The 12,500-nt window shown below is 32.6% G+C and overlaps 4 protein-coding genes across 4 annotated transcripts; 3 read left to right on the top strand and 1 right to left on the bottom strand.

Annotated features, from left to right (window-relative positions):
* Positions 1-214: 214 nt before the first annotated feature.
* On the top strand, positions 215-3,075 carry LOC105628772 (Excinuclease ABC, C subunit, N-terminal). Its single transcript, XM_012210250.4, has 3 exons — positions 215-635; positions 1,377-1,483; positions 2,361-3,075. Exons 1-3 carry the CDS (start codon positions 424-426, stop codon positions 2,552-2,554), a joined length of 513 nt encoding a protein of 170 aa, XP_012065640.1. The 5' UTR covers positions 215-423; the 3' UTR covers positions 2,555-3,075.
* Positions 3,076-3,474: 399 nt separating this feature from the next.
* Positions 3,475-4,796, bottom strand: LOC105628850 (acyl-CoA--sterol O-acyltransferase 1). Its single transcript, XM_012210328.4, has one exon. The coding sequence runs from the start codon at positions 4,699-4,701 to the stop codon at positions 3,610-3,612; it is 1,092 nt and encodes a 363-aa protein (XP_012065718.1). The 5' UTR covers positions 4,702-4,796; the 3' UTR covers positions 3,475-3,609.
* A 1,089-nt stretch (positions 4,797-5,885) lies between these two features.
* Positions 5,886-7,269, top strand: ASAT1 (acyl-CoA sterol acyl transferase 1). Its single transcript, XM_012210249.4, has one exon. The coding sequence runs from the start codon at positions 5,990-5,992 to the stop codon at positions 7,148-7,150; it is 1,161 nt and encodes a 386-aa protein (XP_012065639.1). The 5' UTR covers positions 5,886-5,989; the 3' UTR covers positions 7,151-7,269.
* Positions 7,270-10,011: 2,742 nt separating this feature from the next.
* LOC105628770 (Protein kinase superfamily protein) lies at positions 10,012-12,021 on the top strand. Its single transcript, XM_089722181.1, has one exon. The coding sequence runs from the start codon at positions 10,267-10,269 to the stop codon at positions 11,725-11,727; it is 1,461 nt and encodes a 486-aa protein (XP_089578307.1). The 5' UTR covers positions 10,012-10,266; the 3' UTR covers positions 11,728-12,021.
* The last annotated feature ends 479 nt before the right edge of the window (positions 12,022-12,500 follow it).

Here is a 12,500-nt window from a genome sequence, read left to right as displayed (position 1 = left end):
AAGGCAAACACATGCAATTAACTCAATAGGTTGAAAGTGAAATGAAAAAAATCCCCAACTCAAGAAAAGGTATATTTCTTCTATATTAAACAAATGCATTAAATTAGTCTAACTAATCAATGTATTTACTAAATAAAAAAAGATAAAATTCTAATTATGATCAAATTTCAGGGGCTAAATAGTTATTTACCCATTAAAATAAAACAAAAAACGGTCGGAAGAATTTTCTCAACCGTCAACGGTCAAGTTAAGTTACTAAACAGAATTCCGAAGGGTTGCAGTTGCTCGCAAATTGCAAAGCTGCAATCTTTCCCCGTGTTCTGTTTTTTTGTTCAATCTCTGAAACGAACAAAATTAACATGTAAATCCTAACAATAACCAATTAACCATTCTAAAACCAAAACCTTTAAAAGCTACCTTGAGATGATGAGGCTGCTTTCGAACACATTCCGATCCATAAAGCCTCATAGTTCGATCAAATCAAAATCATCACCATCACCATTACCCGTATGTAGAATATCACCGGCAAAATCGAATTCGAGTTCGAGATCAAGATCTTGGTGTGTTTATCTTATCCTTTCTACCAACGCCCCCATCAAAACCTATGTTGGTGTAACCAACAATTTCTCTCGCCGGTACGTTTTGTCTCTTTGATTCTGTTCTCGTTTCATTAATTTCAACGTGAATGCTCAAATGGGTTATATTCATATCACTTGATAGCTATTAAAAATGATGGGTTGTATTCATATCATTTCTAGGATTGGAAATTTCAGAACTTTTGTCGCCAATGGAATTTGTGTGAGAGAATTGTAAATTCCGTGTATTATTTTGGGTGAAGGAAGCTGCTTGAAGTCTGTTTTATCATTTGGTCTCTAATTTTGTAATGTAGAGCGGATTTGGTATGTGGGCATAAACTTAGGGTTCAGAAAGGAGGATTTGAAAATTCCAGAGTTAAATAAGAAAGTTTTCTAATTGGTTGCTGAATTCTAATTATGGATTTGACATTTGATGCATGTCTTTGAAGAGGAAATTTTGCATTACCTAGTTACTTGGATTCTTGGTGTCTGGCGTTGGAGGCAATATTGACACAGTCATTTGAAGAAAAAAGAACGCAAAAGTTTCAGGCTTGCAACCAAGGGTTTTAATGATTTAGATTTGAAGGCAGTTTGTTCATGTAAAAATTGCCTAAATTTTTCACAATTTCCTAAACCCTATATGATGGGATATTTAACAGATAATGAATAATGACCCAGTCAGTGCTTATTGCAATGGCTGGAGAGGAGTCTCGGTCTGTGATCTAGAGTTTGCAGGTCCAAGGACTAAGAATATGTATGGAATTAACTATATTCTAACTGGAATTGGTACTTCTTCTGCAGCTTGAAACAACATAATGGTGACCTTAAAGGCGGTGCAAAAGCATCTCGTGCAGGAAGACCATGGATTTGTGCATGCTTGATTCAAGGGTTTAGTGACCAAAGTGAAGGTAGTGCTCCAAAAATCTAATTGGTCTCCACCATCTAACGGATTCAAGAAATTGGCCAGAACATTTTTGCACTTTTTTAAATTTGCGGGATGCATATGCGCATGTTTCATCATCTTATTCATTATGTTGTTCTGATTTTATCAAATTGCAACTTTCTTTGCAGCAATGTTGTTTTCCAGTATATATTCCTATTCTTATCCTTCTCTGTTCCTTGGATACAGTTATAATATTGGTCTAAATAAAAAATTATTCTATCTTTCCGTTGTCATTTTCTAAACTGTTGATGAAATTGTGGGACACTAAGCATTTTGCAGTTTGCCTACCGAGTTTATATTCTTAAGTGCAATATAGTTAGTCACTAGAGTAAGTCTTTGTTTCTTCTTGCCGTACTGGGAGATTCAAATAGTTTCAACTGGAAGTTTGGACATTTCAAATGTTGGATCAATATGCTTATCATACATTTACTTAGGTAGTTCAATGTGTTTTTATGGATAACTATGAAATATCATTTTCAGGGAAAATCCGTGCCAAGATAATGGTAATACTTGATTCGATGTGTCAGATTTTCTAGATTATGTGCAACTGTGGTGATAGAAGCATCCAATCGATATATCTGCATTTCTTTTTATCATGGTTGCAAGCTACACTATTTAATCACATACATTTGATTATCCAAATAGATCGCCTTGTTTTAGTTGTTTTTGATGAAGTTGTTACAAACTGAACACCCTTGTTAGTTGAACTGTCCCAATTAACTGTTGCCCCCTTCTATAGCATGGGGAACCTTAGCATTCTTGGTCGCTCTTGCGTTTTACCCGACATTTTTTACAATAGAATTTTGTTTGTTGATTTAGTTTCTACTATGTCTTAATTGCAGCTTGTGAGTTTGAATCAAAATGGAAAAGTTTGTCAAGAAAATTGCCTAGAAATAGAAAGAACGATGACTCAACGAAAGACAGTATCAATGGATCACATGCATTGCTGCAGCACAGGCAAACAGCTCTAAGCAGAGTTAAAGGTTCGCTGAATTGTAGTCACTTAGATATTAACTGGAAATTGAATCCTTTCTAATTTCATCGGGGGCATGAGAGAGACAGTGGTTTACCCTGTGGCGGATGTCAGCAGTTCGAGTCCGCTTATCTTTCAACTCGTGAACTTAGCCTGTATAAAGCTAAACGATAGCACCCAATATGATCCAATCTGCAAGGACCATGATAAGGAATTGTTTGATCGTCAAAATACCCCTTGATGTCACAACCATATTGCTTCAAAATAAGTTTATAATCTGATTAACATTTATGGTAGTCGTGTATAATTTGTTTAACGTTATTCTGCTAATATAACTAATTAGCGGATGATATTCGTTGTATATTTGCCAATTGTAACAACAAAAATAGGAAGAATTTAGGGAAGTTGGAAAGCAAAGTCCTGTGCCTGTTGGTAGGTTTGTAAAATGCACCGTTTATGTTTTTCTTGGTGAATGAGAAGCATGTATATGGAAATATACATATTAAAGTGCTGCTTGTAATGAACCTATTTTTCCAATTGAGATTCTGCAATGTTGCTGCACCAAGAATCATAAATTTTATGCTTTTCCTTCTCTTTTTTTTTTTTTTTTTTTTTTTTTTTTTTTTTTTTTTTTTTTTTTTTTTTTTTGTGATTCAAAAAGAAAGAGGAAGCTTGTGCTTTAGCTAATGGATTTGAATTTTTTGTAATATGATTTTTTTTATATAAGCTTAAAATTGATTTTGGAGAACCTTCTAATCAACTTTTCTTTAACATCACATTTGAGTTTGTAAAAATAATATTGGAGCGATTTATTATTGGTTGGCCCATTAAATAATTTACATTTTCTATTCTGCTCCCAAATATAAAGTTTTCTGTTTTTAAATTCTCTGCAAAACCCAAAAAAGAAACCAAAAATTATAATCATTAGTATTAAATAATTTTATGTAATATGTTAATAAAATTGTAAGTTTTCACATAAAATGTAGGATAAAAGAACAGTATTGAGAATTTTAATAGTACTCATCAATGTACATAACATAATCCTAGGAAAAAAAAAAGTTAAATTAAAATATATTCACAAGCTGACATCTTATATATATGAATCACGTCCTAAACCATCACAAGCTGGAGAGAAGGTGCGTAGACAAAGCTGGAGATAAATTGTTAACAAACGTGCCTAGTGCTTCGTACTCCTCAACCGCCCTAACGTCCATCCGACATTGGTTAATCAGCTGGGGAAAAAAGAGCCAAAACCCAGTGACCATCACAAAACCAATCGTTAAAATACAGGAAATCATCCTTGGCAACCGCCACTTGTCCTTAATCACCACCCTCTTAAACAAAACCTCAACCACTAAACAAAACCCATGTAAAATAAAGAACCACGTCACCTGCCATGTCGGCCTCGCGCGTCCCAGATAGAAAAATATAAGCTCGTGCATGATTGCTGACACAAAAAAGGTTGCCAGAATGGCAAGGACTCGGGCACAATTTCGACCAATCATACGTGTACTGATTTTAAGGGTGGGATCGTGCACGGATGAGCGTAGAATACTACTAATAATTAGGTTCCATCTTCTTCCCCAGAAGTCTTGTAGCGAAGTAGACAAATATGGCTCGTTGAATGGTGGCTCCAGCTCCATTCTCAATATGGTTCGAACCAGAGATGCAACCATGGCTAAGATAATTTCAAGAGCGAAGTATATAACTAAACAATAAATGCATAAAATGAGTTTTGGATGGATATATTCTTTGTAAGTATGTAGATAAGCCAAAATTGTTAAAAGTGCAATTTTTGTTGCACAATTTAAATGGGAAATAGATTTCTTGACAGGTTTTGAAATTTCAGGAGATGGGTTTTGGTTATTTTGTGATTTTGGATATGGGTTTTCTTGAACCGTGATTGGAAAGCAAGAAATAGCAAGAAAAACGGGAAGAGAAATTGATGAGTTAGAAGATAAAGGACCTTTACCGAAAGCGAAAAGTAAAATCTTGAAATTTGCAAGCCAAGCAATAAAAAAAGCTGTAATTCCACCAAGAAAAACGGTAGAGAGATGTAGAGGAAGGTAAAAAAAGAGGCAAACAATTGGTAGTAGAAAGAGAAATCTTGTTTTGCCTTCTGGGATTTTCTTGCCAGTTTCATAACAATACACTAAGGATACAAAGACTGTAAGCCATACCTTAAAGAATTTGTTAATCTCATCTCCCATTGTTTCTTTTTTGTTTCTTTTTTTTTTTTTTTTTTTTTGTGTGTGTTCTTGATGATATATTGTTATTGATCTTTGGAAAATAGAAAAATACTAAAAATGAAAGTTTCTAATTTTTATATGCATGTAATATATAACGGAAGAGAATCACGTTTACTTGGACAATTGTCATACGTTATAAATGTTCAAACGATAGTTAATACATTCCTATTATTGTCTTATTATATCTAGTAACCTCCATTTTTTATTATTACATTTCATTAATTTGGTGTGACTTCTCATGCTTTTGGTGATCGTTATCCAGAAAGTGACACGAGAAATGTAAATTTCTTGCATTGGATCCATGAGATTTTCCTTTGTTCTTTATATTAGGAAACACTAAAAATTTAGTCTTTTTCCAAATTAAAATAAATACATTCTCAAAAAATTTTAGATTTGTAGTTCATATATTTTCCCATTCTAATCGGTGGAAAAGAACATTCTATGTGAATATGAAATAGAAAACTCGTACAAATAATATTCTAATCTCTTAATTAGAATTAATAATATTTAGATCAAGATAGTTACCTAAGTGAAATTGATTAGCATATGTTTGAGAACTTTTAATGATGTAAAATAGTAATTAAACAACTAATATATTGAGTATTATCGAGCAGTTAATTAGGAATTTTGAGTTTAAACTTATTAATTTCTGTTTATATTGACTGTGGTTAATTATTATAATTGTCGTTACCATTTAAAACAAAAAAAAAATAATTTCATAACTTTAGTTAATGTTTATAAAACATATATTAACTATATTTATTAAATTAAGTTTGAATACTATTATAAGTTTCAAAATGATCTATTTAGAAATTAATTATATAATGAAATTAATTTTTACTAAAATCTATTTGTAGCACAAACATATATAACTAGTTATATAAAAATGAGGAAATTGGATTGAAGAATATAGTTTTATTATTTGGCTAAAACATCATTTGTTGAAATTTTTTAATTTATCATTATTAGGATAAACAAATCTTTCATCCTTTACAGAAAATCCAATTTATTTTCAATGAGTTTTCCATTTCTCCAAGGTCTAAAAACATGTCTCCATCCATCTACCTTATATGACACATGTACAATATCACCATCTTGCAATGCCCATTATAATACTCCAAAGGAAAATTTTTTATTGGTTTATGTTTTTAATCCAAAAAAGTTCCTCCACTTTACCCTCTTTATATATACTATACTAATAGTAAGTCGATCACAAAACAAAAGATCAAGAACAAGAGAAGTAAAAAGAATGGAGGGTAACCATGAAATAGATAACTTCATTAAGGTATGGATTGCAGTATTCATTTCTTTATGTTATTGTTATGCAATTAGAAATATTATTCCAAAAGGTACAAAAAGACTTCTTTCTGTTCTACCAATTGTTTGCCTCTTTCTTTACCTTCCTCTAAACCTCTTCAGTCCTCATCTTGGTGGCTTTACTGCTTTTTTCATTTCTTGGCTTGCCAATTTCAAGCTTCTTCTCTTTGCTTTTGGTAAAGGTCCTCTTTCTTCAGATCCATCAATTTCTCTTCCTCTTTTCTTGGTTGTTTCTTGCTTACCAATCAAGATCCAAAAGCACCCACCATCGAAATCATCCTTAAATGGTCAAGATAAAGAAAACCCATTTCAAAATGGACAAATTCAAGAAAACCCAAATGGTCAGATACAAGAAAAGACATTTCCAAGAAAATCAAGGGAAGGTCTTTTAAATTATGCAATGAAGGGTATAGGTTTAGCTATTTTGATTCGTGTACATGACTATAGTGATTCTATTGACCAAAATGTAATCTTCGTCCTTTATGCCTTCCATATCTACTTCTTTCTTGAACTCAGTCTAGCCATATCTGCAGCTCTGGCTCGAACCATCTTTGGCATAGAACTCGAACCACAATTCAATGAGCCATATCTCTCTACATCACTACAAGACTTCTGGGGAAGAAGATGGAATCTCATGGTCACTGGTATTCTACGCCCCACTGTATATGAACCCATCCGAAGCCTTTTCTCACGAGCAATTGGACGGAAGTGGGCTACACTCGCCGCCGTTTTCGGCACATTTGTGGTGTCTGCAGTTATGCATGAGCTTATGTTCTATTACTTAGGGCGCGTCAAGCCCACATGGGAAATTACGTGGTTCTTTCTTCTACACGGATTCTGCGTAATGGTCGAGATTGTTTTGAAGAAGGCGTTAGACGGTAAGTGGCGGTTGCCGACACTGGTATCGGGATTCTTGACCGTTGGATTCGTAATGGCCACGGGATATTGGTGGTTTTTTCCCAAGTTCGTACAGTGTCAAATTGATGTCAGAGCGTTTGAGGATTACGCGGCTGTGGGAGCGTTAATGAGGAACGCGGGTGAGAGCGCATTGCGTTTTTCGCGGGGTCATGCTTTAGTTTCCCAGCAGCTGTAGTCAACGGTTTTGATGTAGAAATAATGGTCAAATGTGGAGCAAAGGAATGAAAATTTTCGATTTTTGATTCCTTTTTAGTGTAAAAATTATTTATTTATGAAATTTCTATTCTATACTTATATTACAAAAAGTATATTTTTAGCTTCACGAAAAAAATAAATATCTTAATTTCTTTCAACAACTTATTTATAAGTAGTAATTTATTTAGTTAATTTTAAATCTAATTATTTATATTTAAATATGTAAAATCTATCTCTAAGGAAAAATATGATCCAAACATTGTTTTTTTTGTTGCTATAAAATATTTTTATTTGTATTTTTAGAACCACACAAATGGCTCTATCGGATCCATCAACTCAACCAAAAAAAAAAAATCTAAAGAAATAGAAAAATGGTACAAAATTTTTTTTGTAATGGAAAAATAATATGATTAATCAAAATAGTAAAAAATTAATTAATTCTACAGACAGATAATTCTTTTTATGATGTATTAAACAAAACTTGTAGATGTTAAAATATTTATTTTTTATATTATGAAATATTATAGCATTAGATCATGAAGTTATTAATTAACATCATTAATTAAATATTATAGTTTGTGCTTTGATGTGGTAATTAATTAGAATACTTTTAACTTTTTTTTTTTTTTTTTGAAGGGAAATAAAAGTGTATTTAAAGAATTACATTAAATTTAAATTTCTAAAGCCAACCAAATATGACCAGAGAAACTTTTTCTATAAGGTAGAAAAGATTAATCTTTAGGTTGGAAATGTGATTGGAAGGAAGACTTGTTGAGGGAGAGAGAATTTGTTTTTGAAATTGTCTTTGATTCATTAACCTTGTGAAAATGCTCGTGACTTTGTAATAAAAAAATATTGGACTTTTAATAATTGAAAAGCTAACTTATTAAAAAAAAAAAAAAAAAAAAAGGATACCTTGCAATTTTCAAATTATGATTTTCATTTTCTCAGGAGAAAAAGATTGGGCCACTGAGCCTTACGAACAAAACATTCTTGTTTCTTGGGCCTCCAAAAAGGCATATGAGCATCTTACTTCATTCATAATTTTGGGGTAATTTATGATTATATTTTTTTAAAAACATTTTTGATAAAATTTATGTCAGGCTCGATACGAGTGAAAAAACTGTAATGTCTCTAATTTTTTTTAATAATTTAGATATTATTTATATCACACTAATAATATAATTATAAACATAAATGGGTTGTTTCCGACACAATTTATGTCAAAACTTTCTTTTTATTCCTTTTGGAAGAAAAATATTTTTTTTCTCATATCAAAGGTTGAAATTAATAAAAAATGGAGATAAAACTTGATTATACGATGATTAAGAACATAATTACATCATTCATAATTTTGCAATGTGATGGGTAATTTTTATTATATTTTTTTTCTAATTTCCTTGGAAGAAATACAATTTTTCTCATATCAAAGGTTGGAATTAATAAAAAATGGAGATAAAACTTGATTATACAATGATTAAGGACATAATAATACCCTTATATGTAAACTTGTCATGTCTAGAAGGTAAAAACAATCAAAAAACTTGTTATGGTGACTTATTTTTGAAGCAATTAGGTGGCATGATTTTCATTGACAGTGATGGCTCAACATGGAGCTATGAGATGGATAATATAAATTATAATAATAATTATTATATTATAATCTTGATTAGGAGATTATTCTTAATTATTGGCAATTTCCAATCATCTCCAATCAAAAAATTGGAACCCCATGTGCTAATTTCAGAGAAAGTATAATTACCCTTTAGGGTGGTTTCAGTGGGTTTGGGTTGGTGCCCTTTGAGTTAGGGGGTCCAAATTCAAAATGAAGTCATATCTTATATGTGGGTGGGGAAGAGAATGGTTGGTGTGATTGGTTTTCATTTGGGCCTCCTTTGCCCTTCTTTTAGTTTTTGTTGAGAAAGGGACAGCCAACCTTATGCTAAACATAGAAGCCTGCCAAAATATTTCCAGTCTCTCTCTTCAGCTTACATTTCTTCAATTGTGCTATGGGGTTGGATTTCTTGAGAAGCAACTTTTTTTTGACAAAGTGATTTAAAAATTAGTAGAGAGAAATTTTGAAATTAGGGTTTTCTCTTGCTTTTTTTAACAGAGATAATATGCTATATAACAAGTGATAATTATTCTATTTCGTAATATTTCATTTTTGTTTGAATGACGTGGTATCCACACTTCAATCAAAGTGTATTCGGGTAAAACTTTTTTTTTTATACTGAAAAAACGAACAGAACTCTAATGAGAAATTAACAGAATTACAATGAACTAGATCCAAAATTGACGTAGGAGGATGATGAAATGAAATGTTGAAATCTAAAATTCAATTTATACATAATGTTTACCATATATTAATAAAATGAAAATTTCAAGTCTTCAAACATCTTTAAGGAGTACTAAAATTTAAGAGTGGTAAGAAATTCATGAACAACAAAAGTGTTGCATCTTAAGAGTTATAATTACTTGAAGAAGACAATATATTACTATACATGAAATCCAAACAAATTAATAATCATAGAGAAAGTGGTCAGTCATAGCTTTAAAGAGTAAACTTCCAAGCATATGCTAACAAAAGCATAGCTTAACATATTATTGGATATCTTTTCAATTTAAAATAAAAGGAAACAAAATTCTATAAATTTTAAATTAAAAGTGAAAGCTATCACCCTTGATATAGTAAATTTCATCTAGCAATTTTATAATCCTTCTACATATATTTAAAATGTCTTAAGAGGTGAAAAATATAGTATTGGAGTATTTGTAATTTGTAAATTGGTAGAGTTGAAAGGTGAGAGGTGCCATATTTTATGGCATGAATAAGGCATTGGGATTCCAATATGGTGGGCTCCCTATGCACTACCCAACAATTTTTCAATATCCTCCATCTCATCATCTGCCACAGACGACCACAGTGCCATTTCATGTCAACCCCAACGAGTTAATGACTTACCTTCATAAACCCATCTTCTTCTTCCAACCCTCCTCTCTTCTTTTTTCTTTCATGCATCAAAATCTTGAATTTTCTTGATTCATCTATTCATTTTTATTAAAGAATCAAGAACCAATATCATAAACACCTTCATGGGATACCTTTCTTGTAAAGCAGAATCAGCCATTGCTATCTCCACTCCAGTTTCTCAAGTTAATTCTTGTAAAACCACTCAAAATAAACAGGAAAAACCCATCAAGATCCAGCAATTTCACTACAGTGATCTTGAAGCAGCTACCAATGGTTTCTCTGACCAGAAATTGTTGGGTAAAGGTAGCCATGGTTGTGTCTACAAGGCTGTTATCCGTGGACGCCACGTTGCTATCAAGAAACCGTCAAAAGGTCTTGAAATTGGGCACGAAGTGGATAATGAGATCGAGATCTTGTCAAAGATTCACAGCCCAAGATTGGTAAACTTATTAGGCTTTGCAAATGATAGTAAAGATAGATTGCTTGTTGTTGAATTTATGTGCAATGGTACTCTTTATGATATTCTTCATTCAAATTCAAGAACACCCAATTGGGGAAGAAGAATTCGATTAGCTTTACAAATTGCTAAGGCTATTGACATATTACACTCACAAAACCCGCCAATAATTCATAGAGATATAAAGTCTGCAAATGTTTTGATTGATAGGAATTTTAATGCAAGATTGGGCGATTTTGGATTGGCATTGAGATGTGGTATTGATGATGATTATAGACTTAAATCAACCCCACCTGCCGGTACTATTGGTTATCTTGATCCATGTTATGTTACTCCAGATAATTTGAGTACTAAAACTGATGTCTTTAGTTTTGGGATTTTGTTGTTGGAGATTATTAGTGGAAGAAAGGCTATTGATGTGGGGCATTCACCACCCTCTATTGTGGATTGGGCAATTCCACTTATAAAGAAGGGAAAGCTTGGTGCAATATATGATCCAAGAATTGCTCCTCTTAAAGATCATATGATTAGGAGGCAATTGGCTTTGGTTGCTGCTAAATGTGTGAGGTCTTGTAGGGAGAGGAGGCCAGCAATGAAGGAGGTTGTTGATTGGTTGACTGCATTGAGTAAATTAGTTCCTCTTCATTCATGGAATGGATTTAATAATCCATGTATGATGGTGGAGACAATGGGAAGACCGGTTGAATTGAGAAACACTCAGTTTGGTTTGAGACCAGAAGGTGTTGCAGAAGAGAATTTGGATGGAATAGATAGTAAACTTGGTGCACAATCAGTCAAGGATTCTCGGAGAGTATATTCAGGCTTGGGGTTTCGGAGCAATTTGATGGAACTTATGGCGGGTACAGAAGGAGAGTCAGGATTTTTGGGTGAGGCTGATGCAGTTGAATCAAGTTTGAAGTTGGCAAAGCGAGTTTCTAGTTACAGATTTGGTAGTGCAAGATATGGTATCAAAGGAGGAGCTCAATCCAAGATTCCTGGTAATGAGAAAGGTCTCCTTAGAATGAGAAGGAACCAATCTGCTGGGGGTGATTCAGAACTGTTCTCAAAACAGAATGACACAATTACTCGTTCAAGTTTAAGTACCGCAGGATTTCATGAGATGTAGTACATTGTAAAGATACAATTGAAGCAACTCGATAGCAGAGCGAAGCTCAGGCTTGTAAGCATCTCTTGCTTGTGAATGAATTTCACTGATGTAGATTCATTACCTGCTCAGTTATTTGTGGATTTCCAATTAATTTACAATGCTCATTCAAATGTTAATGTTGTTGAGTTTTGTTGATTTACCTTTATAGGTTGTTTTTCTCTTTTTCATTTGCTATATCTTTAGTATGCAAAGCTGATGTATGATACAGAATTGCTGTTGAATAAATGCATTAAACTGGTTCACATTCTTCAATTTCATAATAATTATAATTTGTTCTTCACGTATTCTGATTAATTGACACTACTGTAATTACTGTAATCAGACAGTAATTTTGAATTTAAGACATGAAGAATATTTGTCAACAGTAAGGTTATTCTTAGGACCACAACAAGTGTGAACAAAGCTCACTTTGTCAAGGAGCCAGTTTGATTCTCTCTGTCAAATTGCTGTGAAATGAGGATAGTAATTGACTGTTTGCTTTTTTGAAATATTTTGGAAGAAATTCCAGAGAATTATAAGCTGTATCAGCAACAGCAATTTCTTTGCAGGTTGTCAATGTTGTGACTATCTCTTCTAAGAAAAGATACTGCTTGCACAAAGATGCTATTTTTATCCATAGTCTCATCATAATCAAGTGGTGTATGTTTCTTTTTTTTTTTTTTTTTTTATCAAGTATGATGGCCCCATTAGAAAAACTAATAATAAAACTGCGGAATCCATAAATTTGCCCG

The sequence above is a fragment of the Jatropha curcas genome, chromosome 6 (genome assembly GCF_041381405.1).
Source record: "Jatropha curcas cultivar XTBG-Jc1 chromosome 6, XTBG_Jcur_1.0, whole genome shotgun sequence".
NCBI lineage: Eukaryota > Viridiplantae > Streptophyta > Magnoliopsida > Malpighiales > Euphorbiaceae > Jatropha > Jatropha curcas.
Note: the sequence above shows the minus strand (reverse complement) of the source record. Positions and strands in the feature narration are given on the sequence as shown.